Source organism: Patiria miniata, unplaced genomic scaffold, assembly GCF_015706575.1.
Source record: "Patiria miniata isolate m_02_andy unplaced genomic scaffold, ASM1570657v1 HiC_scaffold_21, whole genome shotgun sequence".
NCBI lineage: Eukaryota > Metazoa > Echinodermata > Asteroidea > Valvatida > Asterinidae > Patiria > Patiria miniata.
In genome coordinates this window covers 1,644,291-1,671,823 of record NW_024037060.1, presented here as the reverse complement: position 1 = coordinate 1,671,823, position 27,533 = coordinate 1,644,291, and the positions used below count along the sequence as shown (strand labels likewise).

At 38.5% G+C, this 27,533-nt stretch overlaps 2 protein-coding genes across 5 annotated transcripts in view; one reads left to right on the top strand and one right to left on the bottom strand.

Moving 5' to 3' along the window:
• The window catches only part of LOC119729493 (tyrosine-protein kinase Fer-like), a 30,778-nt gene extending 15,961 nt beyond the window's left edge, over positions 1-14,817 (top strand). Inside the window, exons 7-17 of one of the 2 annotated variants that reach the window (XM_038202063.1) lie at positions 537-659; positions 3,937-4,068; positions 4,626-4,842; positions 5,737-5,796; positions 8,041-8,238; positions 9,283-9,465; positions 10,049-10,262; positions 11,088-11,211; positions 11,918-12,072; positions 12,698-12,820; positions 13,844-14,817. In XM_038202063.1, coding sequence (XP_038057991.1) covers positions 537-659; positions 3,937-4,068; positions 4,626-4,842; positions 5,737-5,796; positions 8,041-8,238; positions 9,283-9,465; positions 10,049-10,262; positions 11,088-11,211; positions 11,918-12,072; positions 12,698-12,820; positions 13,844-13,986 — 1,672 coding nt within the window. In that variant the 3' untranslated portion in view covers positions 13,987-14,817. The remainder of the gene's footprint in view (positions 1-536; positions 660-3,936; positions 4,069-4,625; positions 4,843-5,736; positions 5,797-8,040; positions 8,239-9,282; positions 9,466-10,048; positions 10,263-11,087; positions 11,212-11,917; positions 12,073-12,697; positions 12,821-13,843) is intronic. The other variant, XM_038202064.1, reaches the window with a different exon arrangement.
• A 3,421-nt stretch (positions 14,818-18,238) lies between these two features.
• LOC119729549 (alpha-1,3-mannosyl-glycoprotein 2-beta-N-acetylglucosaminyltransferase-like) overlaps positions 18,239-27,533 on the bottom strand; it is a 41,155-nt gene continuing 31,860 nt past the window's right edge. For all 3 annotated transcript variants that reach the window (XM_038202154.1, XM_038202156.1, XM_038202155.1), the window contains exons 7-12: positions 26,792-26,926; positions 24,498-24,588; positions 23,728-23,832; positions 22,922-23,012; positions 21,789-21,956; positions 18,239-21,636 (exon numbers count right to left, since the gene is read on the bottom strand). In XM_038202154.1, coding sequence (XP_038058082.1) covers positions 21,523-21,636; positions 21,789-21,956; positions 22,922-23,012; positions 23,728-23,832; positions 24,498-24,588; positions 26,792-26,926 — 704 coding nt within the window. In that variant the 3' untranslated portion in view covers positions 18,239-21,522. The remainder of the gene's footprint in view (positions 21,637-21,788; positions 21,957-22,921; positions 23,013-23,727; positions 23,833-24,497; positions 24,589-26,791; positions 26,927-27,533) is intronic.

Here is a 27,533-nt window from a genome sequence, read left to right as displayed (position 1 = left end):
GGGTACATGTACATGTACATGTATGTAGATCTGCATAGGAGCAGAGCATACACATGTATGAGCACCACTGCCCATGCACATGTATCATTAAAACTAAAAGTAATGGTCTTCCCTTCTTTATTTACGGTACACGGTAATTCATTTTGTGGAAATAGAATAATGCAAGGCAAGACCCAATATAAAACAATCATAACATGTTACATGTATTTAACTCCTTTACACTTGTATTAAATTGTATTACATTGTATTTACTCCTCCATGAACAGGATGAGAGTGGGGCAGTTTAAGGAGCGGTATAAGGAGTAACAAGAAGGGCGGTTTGGGGCGGTACTAGGGCTGAAGGGTTCACAGATAAGCACAACATTGATTTGGAAATGATACCTGTAAATATGACCTTCCCTCCCCATCCCTTTTCCCATGATCTTATCCTGACCCTTCCGCTCCCCACCCCTGTCGTTCTCCATCCCTTTGGCTGATACTAAACAGATACCATGTTACCATGGTTACTACAATTCTTTTCTCTACTTGTTTTTCAGAGTTGAATCCCCAGCGCGGGAATATTTTGAGTTTGATTCCAGCGTCATGGAGGAGTTTCCTGACGGGCTGGAGGCCAATACCATCGTTGTAGATAACCTCACCCTGGAGTCAGCCCAGCACACGTGAGTCTTTTCATCTTCTGAATTTGAGCAATTGGGGCTTGTATCCTGTAATTGAAGGTCCTGGCCACCGTTTTTTTTTAATGAATCCTTGAACTTATCTTTCTGTCACGTTGACTTACATTTTCAGTCTTTGTATTACAAGAGATTTCAGTGCCTTTTAGGTTTTTATGTTGTGCACTTTTTGTTCTTGTCCCTATTTATAGACATGTACATGACATGTGATTTTGTAAATTCTAACTGAATGCACTAGCTGAATACTGCAGGTGTCCTCCAAGAGTAATTCTGTAAATCACTGCCTACCAAACAAAAGAAAACACTTGTTAAGCTTGAACTTGTTTTTAGTGATACTTGAACAACAAATTAGAAAAAATAATTAAAAGGGCAGCAAAAATATCACACTTTTGGAACAGAATGACCCATGTGTAACACCCTGTGGAACCTAGATTGACAGAGTGACCCATGTGTAACACCCTGTGGAACCTACATTGTAAATTGACAAAATGACCCATGTGTAACACCCTGTGGAACCTAAACTGACAGAATGACCCATGTGTAACACCCTGTGGAACCTAAACTGACAGAATGACCCATGTGTAACACCCTGTGGAACCTAGATTGACAGAGTGACCCATGTGTAACACCCTGTGGAACCTACATTGTAAATTGACAAAATGACCCATGTGTAACACCCTGTGGAACCTAAACTGACAGAATGACCCATGTGTAACACCCTGTGGAACCTAAACTGACAGAATGACCCATGTGTAACACCCTGTGGAACCTAAATGTACAGAATGACCCATGTGTGTCACCCTGTTCTTTATGTTGAGGGTACATGTAGAAATGTCTGCTCATGCTTACTATCTACGGTATTTATTCATGTTGATACATGTGTTCCTTGTCCAACATGCTCGAGCATTAAAGTGAGGAATTCCTGTAACCTCTCACATCCTTGGTTTTAGGTCTATAAATAGCCTGGTCACTCATACCTAAAATCCCACAAGCTAGGTTGCAACACATTAACTGTAGTTTGATATGATGTACGGTACACATGTACAGTACATACATGTGGTATCTATATTGTATTTGGTGGGGAAGGGGGGGGGGGTCTGATCAACCTTGAAAAGTAATATTTCTTGAAAATGCAAACCACATTCCTGTAAAAACATGATGAACAGGACATGCTCAGTGTACATGTACACATGTACTGGTACATGTGTGCGTACATTGTACATGTACACATTTATTCAAATGTTTTAAAATTCCTTGTTGGCTCTCTTCGCTGTGAAAACAGGATTAAGCACGAACTGAGTCCTTCAAATGCAACAAACATTTCCTGCGACAAACGTAATGGCACAATTTCCCTGTGAATGGTTTCACTTCACGTGCTTAAGCTTTATTTGTACGTTAAGGTATATTTTAATCCTTCTTTTTTGTGGAGGGGGATACAAAATGTTGTAAACAAGCCCAGTTTCTTTTGCGGACTGCCACGCCCACGTTTTGGCTGCAAATTACCGCTGACCTGGTGGAGAACTAATCAAATTAGGCCATAATGGAACAGGATACATTGGCTGAGTCTGTTAGATCACCACACGTTCTGCAAGTGCAATTATTACGCATACATGTATGTACATGTACATGTACATACAAATGTACATGTAGATGTAGTTCCTTGTCTTAAAATGCCAACCCTGGTCAACAGACTTGCTGAAAATGGGAAGGCGTTGCTGAATATTATTTCCTGAGTTTCATCTACGCTTTTTTTTTTCAAACGGGCTGGTCCATTATTTTTTTTGTGTGTTGGCCTTGGCTTTTGGTTTTGGTTTTGTGTCTTTTTTCTTGCATTGGTTTGTTTGTTTTATTCCCGTGTAGATCGTGTCAGTTTTTGGCTATGATAGGTGCTATCTCTTTTATAGCAAATTGTTCGTAACAAGATGTACAATAGATTGCTTCACAGAGCAAGTATTTAACAGTCGTTTATTATTTATGGAAGATTGACTGCTTATTTTTGTTATGATTATATTTTTATTAACTACCCCTCTCTGGCTGGCAATACTCTAACCATACTTACCGTTACATTTATAACTATCACAGACTGTCAAAAAAACCTAACCCCCTACCTCTCTCAACAGGCTGTCACCAACTACCAGAAATTCCTGTATGGATTAAACCATATCTCAAAGCCGGTTGAAGTGGTTTGATAGATAGGGTGACCATTAATACTGCTACAGCTTGCGTAGCATCCGTTTTAAAGGGTGATGCAGCCTTAATTTGGCTGGAATGCATGAGTGAACCTTAATTGTGTGCCTTCATGGTTACTGAGCTAAATCCATCATTGGCAGGCACCAGTGCTGACCCACCACATCTACTGGTATCAGTGTCAGTCAAGGCATAGTACCCTGCAATCATTGTACCTACAATCATTACATTGTACCTACAATCATTCTACCTACCACGGCCTATCAATTGTACCAATATGAGGCCAGTTTACAGACCTGTTGAAACCTGTCACCTGATAGAGTTTGATATATATAGGGTAACTCTCTACAGATTGTCTCCGAGAGAGGGAGGGTTAACCAGTACCCTAACCCTCCTCACTCCTCCAAAATCCTTCTGCCGGTTTTGGATGATTTTAGAGGATTGAGGATGAATGGCAAAGATGTATCGCTTTTTTGTTGAGGATGCATTACGTCAAGCCAGTAGGCCATACCCTGCATTGGTTATGCTCAGGCATGCATAAATCGGCCGTGTTTTCTCGTACATGTATTTTATCTGCACTTTTCTAAACGCCATTCGCACTGCCTCAAACCATAGCAGTAATTGGCAGAGGATTTTGGAGGATTGAGGCAGTGGTCACGCTCCACAGACTAAATTCAAGAAATAACGGATGATTTTGGAGGATTGAGACTGAATCCAATTTTTTTCTTGGTGGCAATTGGAGGATTTTGCAGGATTGAGGTTGCATCCTAGCCAGAGGGCCTAGGGGGTTAGGGTTAATATGAAGAAGTACATGTACATGTGTTTATTTTATTACTTTTGCAATACTTTTCTTAAAAGTACATGTATGTTAGATATTGAGTGAATACTTTGGAATGATATTCCAAGATAAAATTCAGGGAATAAGCCAAGCAATTGAAAAGCAATACACACGTCAGCTTGGGCAGTTGGGCGGGATGTGAACCATGGGCAACTGGGATGGAAGTTGTGGAAAGTATCAGTGCACTATCATGGCATCCAGACTTTGAAATAAACCTAACCATAACATTCCTGATTCCAGGAAAACATCTCTGTCGGAGAGCCTCGACGAAGTTCGAGAAGTCCTCACCACCAAGAAACAGGAATTGCAGTCCTTGGATGAGGAGATACGAGCCATTCCACCATCTCCCACAGTCGAAGAGGTTTTACTGGAGTAAGAAACCTTATTTGTCCCCTCTCCAATTGTTGAGCAAATGCTATCTTCCTGTAGTTGTTGAGAAAAATATTTAACTCAAACCAATTATGCATGTACTGCTAATACAAAAAGGTAGATTTACTGTAAACAAATAGGACATTGTTGGTTCACAAAATGTATATTTCTATAACAGATTTATGTCAAGTTGATATTTTTTTACATTTATACACAGAACAGAATACAAGTAAAAAAAATCTGTAAACCTGAATGTAAACCTTTTTTTTTAAGTGCTGAAAAATAGTCATGTTAAATGAGATAATCTCAATTTTGTTGTTTATGACAGTAGATTATGTGACCTCTAATAAAACTTCTTTATCAATCTTTAACATTTTGTATGCATAAAATTAAAAGGTTTCCCTCCTTTATCACTTAACAAGGAATGCAAGATTCACTTTTTCTGACATTGCATAGCAATTTGTGTGACATTCACCCGCAAGTCCATGACATGTAGGCGCACACACTTGGGGAAACTCGTAACTTAACCTCTCTTCATTGGCTTGGGTCATTTTATTCAGCTTGCTGTCCAAGCAGAAGAGGTATCGGGACGTCTCCCGCGAGATCCAGGACCTGAAATGCCAGGAAGCCAAGCTGAATGCCCAGGTCTGCATGCTGGACCAAAAACTGCCTGCCATGGGAGAGGAGGACAATCTACCCCCAGGGATCGAGCTGTCCGACACCCCTGTGGTCACTCCCAACACCATGCCCAAGAGCAATACATTGAGCACGCCAGGGGTGAGAATTTCACTTTTTTGGTTTTATATTTTATCAGGGAAATGAATTTTTATAAAAGAACCCATGTGACTAGCTTCTGTCAGTGTATTTTTTTTTCTTTTGGCATGTTTGGGGTCAAAGGTTCATATGTAACAATGACGTTCATAAAAGCCATATTTATACAGGATGAATCAGAATGAACTGGACCGAAATTAAAGAACATATTAAAATATATAACAGTTACCAAAACAAGTGCAAATGAGATATGTTATAGGCTGGTATTTTGGACATATTTGGTGAAAGTTTTGTGTACCATTTTGAAGAAAAGATTGAATACTTGGCCTGGACTATTTTTCAACAATGTTTTTTTGATACCGGACAATACTGGATTTTATTGTCAAAATACTGACGACCTAGGTATGGAATTTCACTTCTTTGCTTTTTCTTCGTTATGGCCATACATGTTTAAATGCGGGTAAAAGCCCTTAAAATCGGCCCGATTTGCACTATCTGGGTAATTGTGTAAATTGTGGCTTTGGATCTAGATACGGTGAAATGTGTGCTTCCTGGACTTCCAGCAGAGCTTTTGAAGTTTTGCTCTTGTGGCCTGTTTGTAGCTTCCCCATCACTATGTGTCTTGTATTTTGATGACGTAATAGTCTGTCCAGAAAAGTACCAGATAATGCAGAATACCGTGATATTTTTATGACAGTATACCATGGACACTCAGAATCCAATATTGCACAAGCCTGGTGAATATGCTCACTATTACAGCAAACAATTTGGCAATAATTAGCCAGCAATATTCCCTAGGGCCTTGGTCTCTGTTTCCTCCATCCCCTGGGGGATGGAGTCTACATCCTAAATATTGGAGGCGAGTGAATTAATAGTTTCTTTGTCTCCATCCTTCAACAGGAGAAGACAAAGAAGCTCGGAAGGATTACAACCTTCTTCAATCGTGGGGGAGACAGTGAGGTGAGTGATTGATACCGCTGAGTTCTGTCAACAACTGTCTTTATTTCTTTCTGTCTGGTAATGAAACCAAGGATTCCTCAAAAGTGTCCTTGGCACTGTACCTTGCAAGCCAGGAGAAACCTGTAGAGAGAAGACATTGAGAAGAAATTACAGTTTTAGAGGTAGGAGGAAAACTCTAGAAGAATATTCTAGGGAAAACCCACGGAATCAGGTAGGGACTAATGTAACCAAAAAATGTTTGAACGACCTAGCGTCCCACTCAAGTGGGTACGCAAAGCCAATTTTGTTCCCAGCAAAAGGACGTAAGGATTTAACATGCCGCTTAAGCGTACGTTTAAGGTTTTGAAAGTCCCCGGTAAAAGGTCATCAGCATAAAAATTGAAATAACTTCAAATTTAAGTAAGATTTGGACATAAAAATGCATAGTAGTATTTTAATCACTAACGAATGTCATCAGTCAAAATTTCAACCTTATACGATTTTTAATCTAGAAATGGCAGCACAAAACCTTTCAAATCGATTATCTCCAAAAGTGCTCTTTGTGTGCCTGAGCTGCATACGTCCTTTTCCTTGTCACACGACGAACTACTACCATATTTTCTGCTTAATTTTCAGCTTTATGAACTTAAGCCAAGGACTTATAAAAGGAAGAATTGTAGAAATATTCTGTTGAAGTTTATGAGGCAACTTGCATTATTTCTGACCCGTTTTTCAGAGAGGAGACCCCTGGTTTTGGTATCGGAGAAATACCAATCAGTCTTTGATTAGTTTTGTAAGTGTTGGCATGAGATAAAAAAAAAGCACGATGCACATAGGCATCATGATAATTAAGGTCTGCACGATGCATGAGAGAGATGGGGTTCAAGACCTGGTAATTTCTAGAGAGTTAACATTGAATTTGTGCAGAAAACACCAAATTTTGGAAAGATGTTTTGAGTGCATGATGAACATGTAATAAGTGTATGGGTTTTGTGTGTCGGCCTGGACATGGGTACCGGTACATGTACACTGTATTGATGCATGTGAAACTGTGCACATGAGATGTGCTCACTTGTAGTGGGCATAATGATGCTTGGTTGCATCTCGCAGAAAGGTGTGCATCAACTTATGTATTCTTTGTAAACAGTATTGAACAGCATGCATGGTTTAACAGAGAGCATGACATATGCCTGGATAAAGAATGATGTAGGCATGGGTTGGCCTACACCATTGTTATGGGGAAGTTTTTTATTGTTAGGCAAATGAGGACCGAGCTATGGGGACTTTCTGCTGTCCCCACAGCATTTTTGGTCCCCACAAAAACCTCGTACAGACGAGTGTACATGTATGTCCCCACAACTACAGAACAAGAATGGGTGTACGTACCGGTACATGTACAAAACACACTGATTTAAGGGTGCATCGTGAAAATTGCATATTTTATGAAGCATTTTTGCTTTGAACCTACCTGAACCCTACAAATTCTCTACTGTACAGAAAACTAATAGCACTTTCTTTGTACCCCGGTACCATACCTTGAAACTTTCTATGGGCATATTACAAAAAACCTCCGGGTGTATTTTGGAGGATTATTTTGGAGGATGTGGGAAGCTTCGAGTTACATGTATGCAGATTCTGGTATGGTTGTTCAACCCATTAGCATCTGTACTACATTGTATTACAATGTATTACATTGTATTACATTGTACCACATTGTATTACAATGTATGTATTCACTGAAAAATCAATAAAACCATAGAGTGCTCAGGCGGCTTTGGGCGGTACAGGGAGTAATAGGCAGGGCGGTTTTGGGCACTACAGGGAGTAATAGACAGGGCGGTATTGGGTGCTACAGTGACTAAAGGGAAATTCTGTAAATTCAGACGTACATGTCAAACAGTTTAATGAGCTTCGGTCAGTGGTGTGAGTGTGATATGTGTACATGACTAATATGTGACATCTAGTGAAGAGGAAACAATGACAGGCCAAACAAATCGTCGGGTGCACCACATATCGTCTATGGACTTTGTGCACACGATACGTCACTTTGTTGTGCGACCAACAAGATGTACTTCCACCTTTACGACTTTGTAAAATCATGTAGTCGGACGTACAAAAAGAGCTGGAATTTACAGAATTGCCCTAAAGGGTTAAATCCTACATTTCAAATGGTTGCATTCAGTTTCTTGATTAGAACCAAAAATTACCCAAAACTGATCAGCTCTTTCCTCATCTCCATGCTTCCCTATCTTCCAACATTTGCAGCAGAAAGTACCCAGCGAGATCCCCATTGCGGATGAAGAATGGTACCATGGTGCCCTGCCCCGCCCAGAGACGGAGGAATTACTCGTCAATGACGGCGACTTCTTAGTGAGAGAGAAGAGTGATGCCTCAGGCCAGTATGTGCTGTCGGCACGGACCAACAGTCGAATCCGCCACTTCCCCATCATTACAAATGAAGATGTGAGTAAGCAGTCCATAGACTTATCTTGCAAACTTAAAGCTACAGTCCATCAGTTGTAATTAGTGCATTTTGTTCGTTTGAAGCAACAAAAGTGTTCAAAATCTAATGAAGGATTCTGAGCAACTAACCTGATGAAGTTTCAGCTAAGCTTCAGCTGTACATTACGAGAAAAGCAGCATTCTAAGATCTCAATTTCAAATCAAAAGTTACTGAATCATGTTTTGAATTGTTTTGAATTGCAGCTATACGCGGCGTCGCGCACTGATCCGACGAATTATAACAACCGCGCGCGCGTGTGCGTCGTTCCAATACTTGTGCGCGCTGCGCTGAATAACAAAATGAACTACTAATTTAAATTTTCCTACGGTGCTTCTTAAGAATCACCGTTGGAAATGCCTTCTTTCGTTGATTACTTCAAAATGACAGCTTCCCAGAAAGAATATTTTCACAGGGAGTTTAGTTCCCTTACTATCTTTCAACCAAGTTTGTTTTTCAACAGTAATTACGCCAGTTACTTTTCGGATGGCTGCAAATGATGGACTATAGCTTTAATAGACCGTTTGATTAAGCCCTGCACAGTGGTATTCAGACCAACCCCAGCTCTGCTTAATGCCTGACATGCTTTGAAGAGTATTGTTGATGTACCCTAACGTGGCGCGGCCCCTAACGTGCCGAATTTGATTTTTTTTCTTGGCCTCTACTCTAGTGCCTTGCTAGAGCAAAACATTTACCTCAAATTTCACAATTACAGTAAGTGAAATTTGATCAAGCTCTAAACATTCCAGTTCATAAATCTTGAGTTTACGTACCTGCTTCAAAGTTCCAGAGAAAAGTGATTTCAGATTTTCTTTGAAGTGCACAGTGAACCCTTTTAAAATGCGCCCAAAAATAAGAAAATAATTTTTCTGACAACTTTGTAGTTGGATATGTCAGTGGAGATAATGATGATTTATCAGGCTTTATCAACTTTAACGAAATTCTTAAATATTAAGATTTTCCGAGATATGTTCAAGTCTTCCTCGACCTTCCTCGATTCCACTCAGAACATGTACCGTCTTGAAGGCACCGCGTTCTCCACTGTTGGTCATCTGATCCGACACCAGCTGTCTACCGGTACGCCGGTCACTAAGAACAGTCAAGCCTGCCTGATCCACCCGGTGGTCAAGGTCCGCGATGAGCATGACCTACGACACGAGGAGATCGAACTCAAGGACAAATTAGGAGCTGTAAGTTGGTGTTATTTTTTTTGTCAAGACCTGTCCGAGCAGTGTTGTAGTCATGTCCTTCCCAAGTCCTATAATTACACAGTAAGAAACTGCTATAACAAACACCCCAATTCAAAATTTTGGCGATAATTAACATACAATTTGGCTCCTACATTTTATCTACGAATATCACTAAAAAAATGACCACAAAACCAACTTAAATATAACAGTTTATTATCGCAGTAACCTGCATTATTTTTGTCTACAATACCCTTTTTTTTTTTAAATCATTCTTGGTGCTTTTCAAGCTGTTTACATTTTTAAATAGTTTGTAGGCAACTAGAAAATATTTCTACAAAGTCAAGGTATTTGAATTGTTGTGGTATAGGTTGAAAAAATAAATTCTTCACTTTGTTCATTTTTTTTAAGGATTTAAATATTTTTCCAATGTACATGTACATGTAGGGGTTAGAAATGTAGGTCACATGTGCTATAAATTGATCGGGAAAATCAACAGCGTATGACAAACATATGTATAGCCCTAAGAATTTCCGCCATTCTGTTTACGTATGCTTGTAAAAATGTTTTCATACCCAACCCCAAGGGACACTTCGGCGACGTCTTCCGCGGCAAACTCAAGAAAGACGGCACCCCCGTGGCCGTCAAGACTTGCAAAGAGACGGTGGACGCGGCCACCCGGCGCAAATTCCTGATGGAGGCCAACATCCTGAAGCAATACCACCATGACAATATCGTCAAGCTGATCGGGGTCTGCACCGATAAACATCCCATCTACATCGTCATGGAGCTAGTGCCTGGTGAGTTGAGGTGTTGAAATGCCAAACACCTTGACTAGTTTACTGGGGTTAATGATTTTCACTAAGTTGCAAGTCAGTTCTGACACAAGTCAAGTCATAAAACCTTCACAGTTGGGCAATTCCGTAAAATCTAATTCTCTATATACGTCTGACCACATGATGTACGAGGTCGTTAAGGTATCGGTGTACCGTGGTTTGGTCTGTAATTGTTTTCTACTCATTAGATGACACATACATGTATAAGTGATGTATCACATTCACTTATCCAATAGCAGCTCATTACAGTGTCTTACATGTACGTCCGAATTAATGGAATTGCCCAGGTCCAACCAGTGTTGTAGTTGAGATGGTTGTGATAACAAGTACATCGCAGATCCAGTCACTAGTGAATGGGGCGCTGTGGTCTAATTGTTACGGTGCTCGATCCCTGTTGATCAGGAATGAGACCGTTTGTTCTGCAGCAGCTCGAGATCAGCGCAATTTGGTCTCTATTTTCACAGGTACCCATTTACACTCCTGGGTGGAGAGAGGCAATTGTAGTAAAGTGTCTTGCCCAAGAACACAAACACCACGTTCCCTGTCGGACACCGTAACCATTGGACCACAGCCCCCCACAAATAAATCAGCCAGTGATTGTTTTGAGTCCAATCAAAGTTTTTGGATTTTGTTTTCCTCACAAAAGTGTAGGATGTCGAAGATTATTTAGTGTTTATGAATTACATTTATTATAAAAGGAAAACCCAAATGTCAACATTATTTGGGGAAACCTGTACATTATATCACCTTTTTTTAGTATTGATTTCAGTGTCTGCCTTGTTCACACAGGTGGCGACCTGCTGTCGTTCCTTCGCAACGATGCAAACGACATCAGTACCAAACAAATGGTCAAGATGGCCGAAGATACCGGAGCTGGCATGGCGTTCCTAGAAGCCAAGAACTGTATACACAGGTGCAACCGCTAATTGATTATTATATAATATGGCCATGTGAAAAAATGTTCTTGTTTGTTATTTCTAACCTTGAAAATCAACAACACCAGGCCATTTTTGTTTAGTTTATGTGACAATTATTTAAAAACCAAAAGATAAATTTCCCAAGTTTGCTGATTGAGCTGACCCAACAATGTGCAGCCCTGTGGACTGTGTGGGTTGACCCTTTCAACATACAGTCCACAGTGACAGTCCATATTTTAGACAGCTGATGTCACAGCTAATTACACTCTTTTTCAGTGTACACAAATGAGAGCTGGTAACTGGGTCGTTCTATAAACTAAGGGTCCAAATTGTGGCATTTTTTTCCTGTCCCTGTTACAAATTTACTATTCAAGTATCATTTAATGACTTCAATGATTTTGTTATTTGTTGGGTAGGTAGTTTGCTATTCATAATCACTCTTGGAGGACGACTTTATACATGTGTGTCATGTAGGAGTGCATCAGAATTTATACAATCATAGATGTTAGATGTGACAGGGACGGGGAAAACGCGGACCGCAAGTTTGTAGCATCACCCAAACACACAAAGCTTCTTGTGTGCTAAGCTAACAAGCCACAATAGCAACTACTCTATTCACAGTCCGAGCTCACTTAAATCAAACCATGTGTTTAATTTGTCGGTTATTCTTAAAAACATTCATTGCGTCTTGTGTCTCAACAGAGATCTAGCTGCCAGAAACTGCCTGGTTGGTCACAAGAACATCATCAAGATCAGCGACTTTGGGATGTCTCGAGAAGACGACGTGTACACCATCAAAGGAGGAGCAATGAGACAGATACCCATCAAATGGACCGCACCGGAAGCCATGAACTATGGTAGGCTAAATACACAGAGATACAGCTTCACTAATTTGAACAAGTTGTCGGTCCAAAGTAGCTATGGTAGAGGCAAGCTGCGATGGGAGTATTTTATGGCTGGAAAGAAATATGGTCTCAAAAAAAGGTGGTGTCTGGAAATTTGGCACGACGTCATTTGTTTGTAAGTATATTTTGTGACACAAACCAGGTTTCAAATATTGATTTCTGTTGAGACAAATGAATATGAGAGTGTTATGTGTGTGCGCACAGGGTTTTTTTTGGGGGGGGGATAGCTTGAGTAAAAAACATTTATAATTCTATATTGGATATCTAGGTTATTTTGTGCATGTGTAATTGATAGAAATAGAGGTCGGACCAATGACCTTTTTTCCCCAATTTTTTTTCCCCTTGAGAGCCAGTTTCATTTCTGAATACATTATCCTATTGTTGACTTTCATGACGTTGTCTGTGGTGTTTTGTTTGCCAGAGGGGTGCGTAAGGCACCGAGGTGAAGCCAAGGGTACCATTCGCCCTTGAGGGCGTTCAAAACCCATGGACGATACCATAACAGACAACAATTGTTCTGTTATACCATGGTATTATACTAGTTATCCCATTTTCATTGTTTCTTTTCCTATGCCAGGCAAGTACACCACCATGTCCGACGTGTGGAGTTTTGGCATCCTACTGTATGAGGTATTCTCTCACGGTAGTTCACCCTACCCAGGCTTGAACAACACCGAAGCTAGAGACAAGGTGGAACAGGGTAAGCTTAGGAATTCTGGACTCGGATCTGCTTGGTGGTGTAGTAGTCCAGTTATTTTTTTCATGAGTACAGTACTTTTTTGTCTGATTTCAAGCAGGAGTACAGAAAACTGTACTTGAGATTGAGAGCATACGTGTACACCGTGCTAGTGCTGTGCTTTTGAAATAATTTTGTATTTGATCGAGTATTCGGCACAGATACTGAGGTGAAAACCGTTTACCAATATCATATATGTATTGATATATCTTGATATATTTTTGCGAGATAGCTGACTAGCTGATATTTGACAAATGAGGGCTAATATTCCTCATGGACACTCTCAAATCATGAATGTAACGTGGCTGGCAACAAAAATGTGGCATTTGACAAACATTAAAGCCACTCAACTTATTTTGTCTAAAGTTACATCATGGACGTTTTCATCATCTGCTCATGAGATGGCTCATTTTTTTCTCAAATATTCTATTTGGTAAAAGTTCTATTCAGATATTTGGAGGATGATCAAATATTAAGATATCGTTATATTTGGCAAAGCCCTTCTCCTTGCATGAAAAGTGGGTGAGAGATCTGTGGGCAGGACACATTACGTGTGCACTCTGGTTCGCGCTAAATAAAATGCAAGTGCATGATTAATGTACCGTAGAATCTTAACTTGAGCACAACACATATGACAGCAATACCTAACTCTCTCATTGCAACCATTGAGAGGTATGCATGGAGTCCATACATGTATAGTCAGGGAACACTCAGTGTGTTATTGTCATATTGACCTCTTACTCAGGGTCAAATACAAGGTTGCACAGGCCAGTCTCGGTGAAAAGCCTTCCATTCCGAACCTGCGTAAAGTCGCAAATTGCAAGTCGATTGCAGGTCACAGTGCAAGGCCAATCACAGTCAATTCACAACATATCCCAAAGAATCTTGACGAAGGCATTCCTTTTCCTCCCGTCCCCCCACCAACCCAGTGGTGGTTACATTTTTCAACTTCTGATCAGAGACTTTCCGATCTTTTGTTGTTGTCAGGTTACCGTATGCCAGCACCCCAAGGAACACCTCAGGAGATCTACACACTCATGTGCCGATGCTGGGAATACCACGACGAGAACCGGCCCAAATTTAAAGAGGTCCACTCTATACTTAAAAAACTCACTCATACCATCAAGTAAAAATGTATCATGTTTGCCGGGAAAGGGGGGGGGGTTGCTTAGTTGGGGGTGTGAGTTAATATTAAGATGATTTTGGAACAAGGCCACAGAAAAGTACAAGTTCCATGGTGATAATCTGATTTGTTGTCGTCATCAGAAGACATCACAAGACAGTGACAAGTCAGTCCACACTTGTCCATTTCAACGTAATCACAGGTCCTCACAAGCTATCACTCACAAGTCAGAAGTCAATCGCTGGTCAATCCCAAGTCAGTTACAAGTCGAATTCAAGTCATTTGTAATGAACTCTTAACAAAGACACTTCTTTGCCACGGACCTGTTACATGTGACCCAACTAGTGATATGACTGTTGTTCGGACCAACTACATGTATTTGACTTGTGACTTCATCGTGATCCCACTTGTGAGAACAACAGGTTTAAAAAAATCTTGGGAGAACTGGTGGAGAATCGTACATGTATCTTCACAAAATTCCAGTCGTAGGTTATCACTTTGAGTATGGGGAGGTCAGATGTTGAACCTAATTACAATTATGATGAAATTTCAGTAAAAACATGCATGTACATTCTATTTCTTTTTTAAAACATGTTTCCAGCAGTTGTACATAAATGTATGAAATTTTATGAAAATGTAACATTCTCTATACCACGTTGGTTGGTTATGAGCTATAGTGTAAAAAGTATCATTCCTATTTTCTTTGTCTTTCATGAGAGATCATCTAGAAGCACTGAAAATGCTTCTTTATGCCTGAACACAAGCAATGCCTTCCTTAAAAAAAGCTGCTTCTTTTGTACTGATCATGTTAGGAGAAAACAGGAAACTCGCCTTGCATGAAAGATATTTGTTTTTGTTTTCCATTTAGTAACTTTTGTAGTATTGTAAAGTTTTGCTAGAACAGCAGTGTTTTATTTTTTACGTTTCTATTTTGTTAAAGATTTTGTTTTACATTTTGCATCACAAGAATTAATTTTCTGTTAAAGGCATACACATTTTCAAATAATTTTTGTGAATTTTCAAATGTCACTGAACGAAAATGAAAATTTGGAGTGACGATGAAATATATGCTTGCATTGATGATGTTTCCCACCAAGTATGACATTACACAACAAATGAACCTACAAATATATTTTCTGGGAAAAAAACCCCAACTATTTTGAGGTATTCTACTTCCCGAAGCTGCTGCATTTTTTCAAGTGACTCAATCATGTTGGGAAAAGAAAATGAGCATTGATTCAGAATACCTAGTAAAATAAGTATTTACAATAGAATTATATAAATGCTATCAAATATGCGAATGAAAAAAGTGAATTTACTTTAGAGGGACGCTGTACATGTATATTTGACTATTATTTGATTATTTGTAAGAATGGATTGAATTTATTGGAAATGTTTTACAAGGTGCAGCTATTAGTAGTATTATAGCAATGTCATACTCAGTGACCACCCTGCCTGTTACTCCCTGTATCACCATAAGCCGCTCAAAACAAAGGGCTTTATGGATTCATCAGGGAATAAATACAATGTAATACAATGTAATACAATGTAATACAGTGTAATACAATGTAATACAATGTCATACAATGTAATGCAATGTTATACAATGTAATACAGTGTAATACAGTGTAATACAATGTCATACAATGTAATGCAATGTTATACAATGTAATACAGTGTAATACAATGTAATACAATGTCATACAATGTAATGCAATGTTATACAATGTAATACAGTGTAATACAGTGTAATACAATGTAATACAATGTAATACAGTGTAATACTATGTAATACAATGTCATACAGTGTAATACAATGTAATACAATGTATTACAGTGTAATACAACGTACATGTAATACAATGTAATTCAATGTTATACAGTGTAATACAAGTGCTAATGGGTTTTAAGGCAATCCAATGTCTTCAGTGTAACAGAGACATGATTTGTAAAAGGTACATGTATATATCTTTCTTATACTTGTGTATTAATTTTTCTTTGCGAATGCATGTACGTATGAAAAAAATTACCTAGATTGTGGGATGTACACAAATGGTGTATATATTTATATTTTTCGTCATTACCATGTAAGGGTTTGGTTTTTTTGCGAGGAAAAGGAAATGTTACGTGAATGGGCAAATATTCCGTCATAATTTTCAGGGTGTACAGCCTATGCTTTGAAAATATCCAATGACTTAAATCAGTTTTGTGAAGATTTATCTGAGTGTGGATGTACTTATGTAGGGCTCTCTGTTGCATAGCCGTTGTAGATTTGTAGCATATTCTATTTTATTGAAGTAAATAGGCCTTTGTTTGATTGAAATTTTGCTCACTATTTTGAAATAATGGCTCAAGTTGTAACAAGTATGTAATAAATTATGAACTGCTTAATGGCTTTTTAGTGCATGGTCAAAGTGACAATTGCGTCTTTGATCATAAAGTTGGGAAATGCTTACTGCCATGCACCCACTCCTAACCTGACCCTATTTGTGACCCTATATGTCACCCTATTTGTCACCCTATGTCACTCTATTTGTCACCCAATTTCTCATACCCACAGTCTGTATTCTCCTTGTTGGACAGTATCAAGTATGACAGTAAAAATGGTTGATTGGTTGTAATCTAGCAGAGTACACTCTCATGTCACATCTGAGGACAGACCTTTGCTTCTCTCTCACACGCATGAATAGATGCATTATATTTCATTGATACTGAAGTTAAATGACAAAAAAGTGTCCTCAGTAAACGCACCATGCAAAGGTTCTATCCCAACTCTTCTTGAAGAAAAGCCCACAAATTTAATGGATGTCATATAATTATAAGTAAGATTTGAGGCTTTGCATGGTGGAGATACGAAATAATGAAAGGTTTGCGAAAACACCATGTGCCAATAATTTCTCAACTAAGAGAATGGTTCTGAAAAGAACCAGAGCTATAAACTCGACGTTCCGGTCAGTATGCTCTGACCGTCTTCAGGAGAGTGCCTAAACTCTAAGAAAGTGAATACTTAAGTACAAGGCGAAATCAATGAAGTGTGGAGTTGCATCCTGTGAGGATGCCAAGTAGACGGGATCCTAGAGCAAGCTTGGTGCCCACTGAAGTGGAACAGTAGGGTTGCAGTGTCAGTAGAGGGAGGACCTAGGGTATAGGAGACCCATCAGTCTAAGGCCGTAGCTGAGGACCTAGGGTAAAGGAGACCCATCAGTCTAAGGTGGTAGCTGAGGACCTAGGGTATAGGAGACTCGTATAATAATGTGTGATTGGGATCACTTCACAATCGCTATCATGATATGCCATAACCTGCATGTTCACTTGAAATTGTGAAATATGTCAGTGTACATGTATATCGTAGTTTTAATATAGTGATAATTAGAGTACAATTTGACACATTTATTATGCTTGAGTATTATTATTATGAGAAGTATGTAATCTGAATGATGAATTATCAGGTCCACAACTCCTAAATTGTGGTTAGTTTTATTTGAAATTTTGGGATTTGAGGGCGGAAATGTAATTTGTATTGAATGCTAAGTGGTGGTTATTTTATGTACATTGCTATGCAAATATTTGTTAAATGGTTAATTGATGGCAATTAGTGTGGAGATGTCAAATTTTTAATTCATAAAAAAATGTGATATAAACTTATTCAGATCAAGTATATTACTCAGATGACAAATTGAAATAAAATGGACTTATTTTTAATTTTGTGCTCCTGCTTGCGATCTTATTTTAAAGTGTTTAAGAAAAGGTAAACATCATGGACGAGTAGAAAAATACATGTACAATTCATCTAAGACGGCAAATTCATTGCTATATATTTTATTTTTATCAAATTTTCTTTACTTTTTTTTTTACAAAATAGTAAAACAGGTACATTAAAAAACAAACAGATTTGGCAGAAAAAATAACCTACACCATCAAAACAAATTCAAAATCAAATTTTCAGAAAGACTACCCGCAAATCAAGCCAAATATCAAGCAAGAACAAATATTTTTATACAATAACAATGAAGCTTCACAGTGGAAAACCCCCCCTCAATATTGCAATATATTTTCAATTTTCAAAGAGGGATTGTTTTAGATCATTGGGAACTATGACCTTTTGGCAAACATTGGTGTAAAACCTGCTTTACAACATTTTCAGAATTATGAACTAAAGGGAATATAAACACAAACATCACAAAATAAAACTACCAAATTATTATCAAATACCTTATCTTAATCAAAAGAAACGCTACAACTGGAAATGTATGAATACAAATTTAACAACGGTAAAGAAAATTGGAAATTCTGACGTTCTATATATAAGGCGATAAATATAATTTGTCCCTGTACTTACATTTCATTTTAATATCCAAGATACCAAATATTAATTAAATTAAGTTAGTCAAAAATATGGTTGTACTTTCCCTCCACCAATAAATCTCTCTAAATTGTATGTTAAAACAAAAGCCTTTGGTTTAAGAACACATTAAAAAATTGGTGGGTGCATGAAAAACGGAACTGACCCTATGATAAGCAGTGCCTTATTTTCAGCATCAAAGAATGCCCAGTATAATTGTCACACTGATGGCAATGGAATAAATGCTACAAGAATAAATTTCGACTTTCTTACAAATAACTCTACCAATTTATTAGTGGGTGAAAAATAACTTGTTTATTTTTTTGTCGATTCCTTTTATTTATATTTGCTATAATTTACCTATCCACCAAATAATATTAAGTATTGTGGACTTTATTTAATTTCAAAAATGAGACTGTTTACTGACATGTCCGGCACTTCTCATTCACAAACTATGCAAATCATTTGGTTGTTCAATGTTATGAGGCATACAGTTTAACCACAAAGAAATAAAACAAGAAATTGTACATCGCATTTCAATCCTTCTTTAAAGATGTACGTGTACACAACAACACATGTACCCAGTGTTTTTTTTGTTCCCTGTATAATTTGACTTGGACTTTGAGAAATCCGTCATGCCTCATACAGGATCACACATGTAAATTCCCGGAAATATTAGTCAAAATCATACGTATTCTTTTCTTATAGTTACTATTTGTATAGTTATGATGAGCAGAAGTTACTTGGAGAAAAGAACTATTTCTGGCAGCCCTTAATGGCCAAACACTACTCTTCGTATCCATATTGGACTCATTTAATATTGAAAGGAAAAAAGTTTTCAAATAAGTACATGTATCGAGAGTGAAAAGCACCCGTGCGAAACATCACGAAACGTGATACGGAAAGGAAACGTGCAATTAAAATTAATGCTAGTTCAGTTTCATTTCCGAAAATAATATCCTACATGTATAAGAAAGGCAAACTTTCCTGGTGAACCTAAACACTTAGCTGTAATAATCGTGGTGAATTTTAGGTTTCTGTTTCTGAGGTACTGACGTGCAGTTGTACAAAAAAAAAATCTAAACGAGGGGGGGGGATGGATTTGCAAATACTGAAAATGTTGATTGGTTCAGTCTTATTCCTCCATGGTTCAGTTGAGTGTACGTTTTGTACTTTCTTTTACATGTAAGTTAGAAAATGTAGAGCTGATATAAAACAGGGACATTTTTATAAACAACCCAGGAGTATCTCAGATTCTGTGCTACATATCGTACATGTCACTGAATAAGCTCAGCCATATTTGGGCATTGTTGGGCAGTTTGCCAACTGCTTTGCACATTACCTCAGATCAACACAGACACTCAGCTACCCCTTTTTACAGCACATACAATTACACAAGTATTTCCTTTTTAATATTATAATTTAACATTAGCTAGTAACAGTTATTAAAAAAATAAAAGGCACATTTTGACAATTTTTGTCTAGTTACAGAGCTGGGGCCAATTTCACAGAACTGTTCAGCAAAAAGTTTTTCAGGGAAATGTTTTTTTTTTTTTTTTTGAAAACAGACGTATTAGTAGTATATGTTTTCCTTTTGTACATATCAACATGTCAAATGTCTTACTGTGTAAATGTTTATAACACTACTGTCCAGTACTAGACCTTGTGTATATTTGTTAATTGAGTTCAGTGTACGTCAACGTAAATTCAAGCATAATTCTAAAGTCGGATCTTGAGTGGCCAAACATGGCTTGGGAAAGCAATAGACAAGCCCCATTCACACAGACCACTGACGAGTAAGCCTAACAACATAGAACTACCAGTACAAACTTACTACAAAACGAAATACATAGTTGTAGGTTTAAAGTTGAGTTCCCCTTGCTAAATTTTGAAGTTCATCCCGAAAAAAAAGATTCCTTTTCTTAATTGCTATTTTTTTCTAACAAAACAACAGTTATTCGCTTTTGAAATGAGACATCGACCGAAAACAATTGACGTATCGCGGTAGAATCACGTCAACGCAGCTTGTGAAATATTGTCCAATTACATGATGTACAAATGGACGTGGAACGTGCAAAATTTGAGACAAACAAACGTATACGTACAAAATCCCCATAGGGATGTCCAAGGGGCGTGGCTAACCCGCAAACGGGGATAGGTCAATCGGCCCAAATGTTTACTTATTGAATCATAACTTTACAATTTCAAATTATTGGCTACCAGACAATAATTCTGTTCCTACAGGATAGGCTGGTTCCCGCCTCACAATCAGTATGGATAATGTCTGGAGCAGGAACCAGTCTGGTCACAAAGCTCATCTGTTTGTTCCTAAAACAAAAATCTTATTTTGAAAGGGTTGCAAACGTCCAAAAAGGAAAAACGAGGTTTTTGGTGGGAATAAAACATATAAATTGAAAATTTATTAAACAGAAACAAAAATAATTTGAAATTGTTGAAGAGCACTGGGAACACAACTGTAAGCTAATATATGTTTGTTAAAACTACATGGAATTATGAATATGCATGACAGGACTATGAAATTGGCCCCTGAACATGAATTTTAATAGATCTTTTTCACTTAACACCTATCCCACTGCCGTTGGTATGCATGTGTAGCATGTTCACTTAGTAAATTCATTCATGGCACTTTCGACAGATCCACGCTTTGTTTTTTTCAAGGGACAGACCCCCCAAAAAATCGCTCTGATTTGCAGTCAACCATCTCTCAGATGTCTTTTGTAACTTCTATGGCTGCTGGTTTCTTCAAAACGCTGAAGCAGTCGGCACACATCCCATGGCAGATCCATGTGAGGGCGCTCTAACCAAGGTGTTTCTCGGAATATATGATGCTCCGCTGCCATTTTATCCCAGACGGTCGTTGCCGTGCCGATGAACGGACTGAAGATGAGGAAGCAATCAGCTTTCTCGTCTCTCCACTTCCAACGGATCAAAAATAGATCGCAATCGCGACTTAAGAATCAGACATAAGCGAGTACTGTTTCAGCTCTCCATCTGAAAAGTTTTAATTTTAACGTTTGCGCCACACTCATTTATTGTCCTACTGAGCGAAAACCAACAAAAGCAGTATCCAACGTGCTCCTGCTGCATGTAGCTTTTGCTGGTTGAAAGCTGGAGTCCAAACTGAACAGCGCCCCCAAGGGTCCAATGTGAGACATGTTGACTCAACTTAATAAGCCTGGGTTAACTCCAGGTTTCGTCGTAACCTTTCCAGTCTTTGGTTGGCGCTAGGTAGACCCGATGACCGTTGAACATAAAACTCACCACTCCCATGTAGCCGGCACGTGGGACCCCAGACTGGACGAAAAGGGGGAAAATGTCCAAACAAAATTAAAAAAACATGAAGTGTAGTGTTTTTCTTTACATCCAATATTATGTGTTCATATATGAGCATACACGTTAGCACGGAGTCCGTATTCAATTCATCTTCAAATTTGACGCTGCTTTACCTTGAGGTCTTGCATGATTCCCAGCTGTTTGGTCAATAATTTAAAGCTGTTTTTATTGGTGTACGTAACCCGGACCGTCTTCTGGCTGAGTGTGTTCTGCTTCAATTGTTCCATCGTCACCTCTGGAACCCCGTACACCTCTTTCTTAAATACGGGATCAAAGTTTTCCTGGAGACATAACATTCAAAGAGACGTTAATTTTTTAGAGTACAATTTGAATTAAAAAAATTGTTCTTGTTTGCTGGTCTCAGAGTTCCAGCCTCTAGTTGCCTGTGTACCTGACTCCATGACTCATTCACTCACTCACTCACTAAAATACTCACTGTCACTTGTCATTAAAGGGCCCATGAAATGTAATTATTTTTATGCAATCCTTGAAAATGCACCATTGTGTCCAATTAAGTTTATTTTAAATTTTTATTTTGCTATTTTATAAGACAAGAGCATTTTGGTGCCTTTTTGGTTATTATGCTAATGCAAATTTCAATATTCATAAGAAAAAGTGTGATGTCATTTCAGGCAGAAACCTCAATGCTACAGCTATTTCAGCACCAACTTTGCCAGCATTTTGAATATGTTGCTGTGGTAAATTTTCTTTTCTTTAGTGATTCGTTGTGTCAGTAAATGACAAGCCAGTCAGCAAAGTTTTCTCACACATATTTTCGGTGAACACATTTTGGATTCACATTTTGAACAGAAAACCCCTAAACTGAACAGTGTCTTCCTGAAATGACATCACAGCAACAGCACCCTCATTTGTCAGCAAAATGTTTCAAAAGTACACATTTCAGTAAAATTAACCAAAAAGAGATGTCAAATAGTTTTCATACATTTAAGAGGAGTAGAAAGTTGCATTAATAATGTTCCCATGTAAAATCCAGGTCAGGAGCCCTTTAAGACTTGCTGAAGTCTTACCTTGGCCTTAAATAAAAAATAAAAAATATTACCCTGTTATGCCGATGAATGGAGGCCACATGCATGAACTACAGACTGCCAGTGAATAGCTATGCTGAATCGATTGAATGGAATTTTTTATACTCTGGAATCAGATTTATGACAGATAAGCTTGTCTCGTCTTGTTTTTTTTTCAATTATTTAACCCCTCAATCATGCATTCCCCTATATGAACTCACCTTTTTTAATAAAGACAGATCCAGGTTCGTAAAAGCCACCGATTTCTTGTTGAGTTTGATGTACTTGAGGTGTTGCTCAAAGAACTGGCCCCTGCAATGCAATGGTATGAACATAAGCAAACTGGATTATGCTAATTCTGAATGACTACTTGAATGATCATGAGTATGATGTTCAGACACATAGCCTAACACAGCAATGCAAGAAACCTTAAGAAAGTCTCTTCGCAATACTTGTTTCAGCTTTCTGTCTAAATATTCACATTTCTTACTAAAATCAAAAGCCAGTTTACTCAGAATAATAAATTTTTTTCCAGGTTTTAACTCCTGCTGTTTCACTTGAAACTTTGGTGTATTTGTTGGGGTAGGCAAATCACTTGACTATAACATACAGTATAAGTACAAAGTCTGTCACAAGTCCATCACAAGTCTATCACAAGTCCAGTCACAAGTCAAGTCGCATGTCGATCACAAGCCAATCACAAGCCAATCACAAGCCAATCACAAGCCAATCACAAGCCAATCACAAGTCCATCGCAAGTCCTTCGCAAGTCCATTACAAGTCCATCACAAACAAATCAAAAGTCAAGTCTCAGGTTTGGTAAAAAAATAACAGGGAATTATCTGAACAAAGTACATGTAAAGCCTTGTCATAGTTCATTTGAATAACTTGTGATTTGACTCGGGACTGGATGACATGTGATGGACTTGGGACTGATGAGGACTTTGTGATTGACTAGTGTGGCCTTGTGATGGGCTCAACTACATGACTGATACCAGAGTTAATATTTGTATTTCTTTTGGCATACCTGCTGACACCGACTTTTCCAAAGGTGTCCGTTCTGGAGATTTCCGGCCGGATGCAGGCTCTGTTCTTCCGTTGGGATGGCTCTCGCATCCAATCATCCCAAAACCTGACCAGGAAGAAACAAGTTCACATCAAACCAAAGTTTATTGAAACCTTGTCATCGATTATTTGACTCTTTGTCATATTTGTCAGCAATAAAAAGCCTAGGGAGTTGTTATGGACGAATCCAGACACAGGGCCAATTTCACGGTGCTGCTAAGCACAAAACTGTGTTTAGCACAAAACAAGTCTGGCTTATAAAAGCAGGTTACCAGCCAAAACTCCATGTGATGTATATTGCTTGTGATTAGCATTCAGCTGTTGTTTGCTTAGCATGAAAATCACATGGAGTTTTGGCTGATAACCTGCTTGTACTAAGCCAGACTTTTTTGTGCTAAGCAAATTTTTGTGCTTAGCAGCGCCATGAAATTGGGCCCTGATCACTGTACACCCAAGAGGCCCCCTTCAATGGAGAAACCACTGTGCGTGCTATTAGACAAATCAACTGTCATAAGTAAACGTGTGACCCCCAAAAATTTTCTTTTCTAAATAAAATTTCTTTTAAAATGTTATTCTATTCTATTTTATTGAAACGATGGAAATGGCATACATATATACTGGTTCCAGAGCCACATTTGAGTTTAAAGATCAAAAAAGTGTGCGCAGCTTCAATTTTTGTGGCCAATGGGCTATCCTGATTGTTTCAAATGGAGATCAGAGGCCTAGACCTACCCTTGCGGCCATTTCGGCTCTAGTTCTAGCCATACTTCCTTCCTCATCATCCAGCCTAGCCCAGGAAAGAAGTCACTCCGATACAACAGCTCTGTCAACAGAGAAAAAAAAAAAAACACTCATGAAGAAAATGCAGTTGGAAGCAGCTTAAATGGACTCAACTCAAGTCTCAATGAAATGGCAAGCCACTGCTTGGTTACTTTGCACATGTACACATGGGCTCCTTGCACAAGTACACCCCCCCCCCCCCCCCACACACACACAGACCCACACACGTGTGTTCACCCATTCTGGAATTTGTATTCCTGTGGAGACATTTCTTTGTTCTCGTGTAGTAAAGTTTTCGAGTTTGAAATTGAAGTTTCAAAATGCTCTTATTTTAACCAGAACTAATTTCCTGGGCTGAAATTTGGACTAAATATCCCTTTTCTAAAACTCTTCCATTTGCGACAGATCAACCTACCTTGGAAATTCCTAGTTTTTGAGTAAAATCTATATATCTATTTCGTGAAATTCTTGTGGAGACGTATTCATCTATAGAAATGTTCTTCTGGAGACGTATACAATCTTTTGTTCCCTATTGTGTTCATTTCTCCGTAAGGTAGTAAATTCCAGCACACCGTTAATCGTGCACGTCCTATTGTCCCTCTTTTGTTTGTACTCTTAACTTTTTAGGAAGACTCCCATAGGTTTTGTACACGACCCCAATCGCGGACGAATGCTGGGAATCGTGGACGATATTGTTCTTTTTTGTTCTCTGGTTTTTTTGTCCACGGTTTGAAAAGATAAACACGTACACCCATCTTTGTAAACACCGGCAATCGTGGACCCCCTATTGCCTGTAATCCTCATTCCTTTGTTTGTACTCAAACTTTTTAGCAACAGCTCTCATTGGTTTTGTACATGAATTTCAATCGTGGACTATCGGTCAATCATGGACGTATTGTTTGTGCCCTAACCCTTTTGTCCCTAGTCCACGATTGCCAGTGTTTACATACTCACACACACAAGTGTGTATTTGCCTGAAATCAGGGACCCCTTATTGTTCCTCTTTTGTTTGTACCTTAAAATTTTAGGAAGACCTCCCATATGTTTTGTACACGAATCTGAATTGGGGAACCTCTCGAGAATTGGGGACCCTATTGTCCTCTATTGTTCAACATCCCCAATTGAATGCAGAAACAAACTCACACACACAGGTTACCAAGGGAGATTTGGGAAAGACCCTTGGGGAAAACCACAGGTAGGGACATTGGGATGCAAGGCCTACTAATTAGGCACTATTGTTCACGCGAAAACAGTTTGGCTTTGTGCATATTGAGAATAAAATTAGTCATGCGTACTTCATGCAAAGCAGCACGCGCACACGGAGTGTCAAAAATCACTATCTATTTGTCATGCTTGGAATCCATTTGCTATGTACAGTCAAACAATTTTTCATCATCACACATTACAAATTTGAGTGTGGAAAAGCGGGACACTCATGGGGATGGACTGTTCCAGCAGAGCAGTTCAATTCTATGACTGCTGCTCAACATGAAGTCATTTTTGTTTTAAGCATTTCCTTTTGCATCTCTTTATTTAAATATAAAAACAAATTTACCGGCAGGCAGTGCCAGTCAGCAAAGTGTACATGTATTGTGTGACATTTCCAAATGTCACTCTCAAACATTTTTTTTGTAAAAAGAGGACCCTACGTGCCCTACACTCTTCTATTCTTAAAATTTATGAGAATTTCAGTTCAACATCCTCTGCACAGTGATATTTCAGGCGCCTCTCCTTCGTTCCGTGTGACATTTTTTCATTATCTCAGTCCGCTCTTGAAACTCCCTAAAGGACTCAGGATATATTTTTTTTATTGCATCTGCTAGCAAAATGTGCAAACAGAGAAGACACATTCTGACGGTGCCTCCAGGGGGCAAGGTAGGCTGGATGTCATAACGAGTCAATGCATGTCACTTTCAGTCCTCCCGGGGCTGGCAGTTTTATTGCTTTTTCGGGGGGGGGGGGGGGGGGGAGGAGGGGGAGAGGAACAATGTTGAGCTTAAAGATGAACGGTATATGCTATTTTTGAGTTGAAAACTGTAAACTATACATCTCAATATTGTGGGGCCGAAAACCACTCAACTCTCAGAAGTGATGTTTGCACACAAAACTCAGATATAAAACCCTTTTTTTCTGAGGGTTGCAGATTCCCTTACATTTTTTTTCTTAAAAAAAAAACACTTAAATGTCAAAGTAAGTCAAGAAAAAGAATTGTTTGACGAGCATGGACTGTTCATCTTTAAACTTACCTGCGTCATCTGATATTCGAGCCTCCTTTCCGTTGTCATTCCACGCAGACACGCACCACAACGTCGGGTCCTCTTGCAATAACGGATAGGTGGCTAAGAAGTACTCAAAGAAATCCACCGACACGTCTAAATCATCTGCGTCAAACAGAAAAAAATTACAAAAAAATTAAAGTACAGAATTCAAAAGACTTGAGTTTGAATAAAGGAAATTAGGATTACATCGTATGTAATATCTTGTAATATTATGTCATATATTGTGCATATTATTCTTTCTTTTTTAACATAAACTGAATTTACAATGTAATTGTATTGATATTTTCAGTAGTTTGAATTTTTCCAATTTGCCAGAAATAGTCTTTATGACAAAGCATGTACACGAACATGTACGTGTGTATTTATATCTTCATGGCAGGAAGACTAATTAAAGACATATATGTAGAAAAGAAAAAAAACAGATTATTCAAAATAAACTGTGTTCCTGTCGAGGGAATCTCCACTCTGACTGACTGAAACAACAAAATAACAAAGTACATGTACATACATATGCAACATATTGATTACAGAAAATATGAATAAACAAGTACATGTGTAAGACTAAATTTAGAAAATCCAGCAATTTCTTTTTGAATAATAGTGTCTAGTTATCCTAGGTTTCTGTTTAATTATGCATGTAATATTGATTGCACGTCTTTTATTGTCAACAAAGTTTAATTCAGCCGGTGGATGTGAGTAAAGTTGTTTT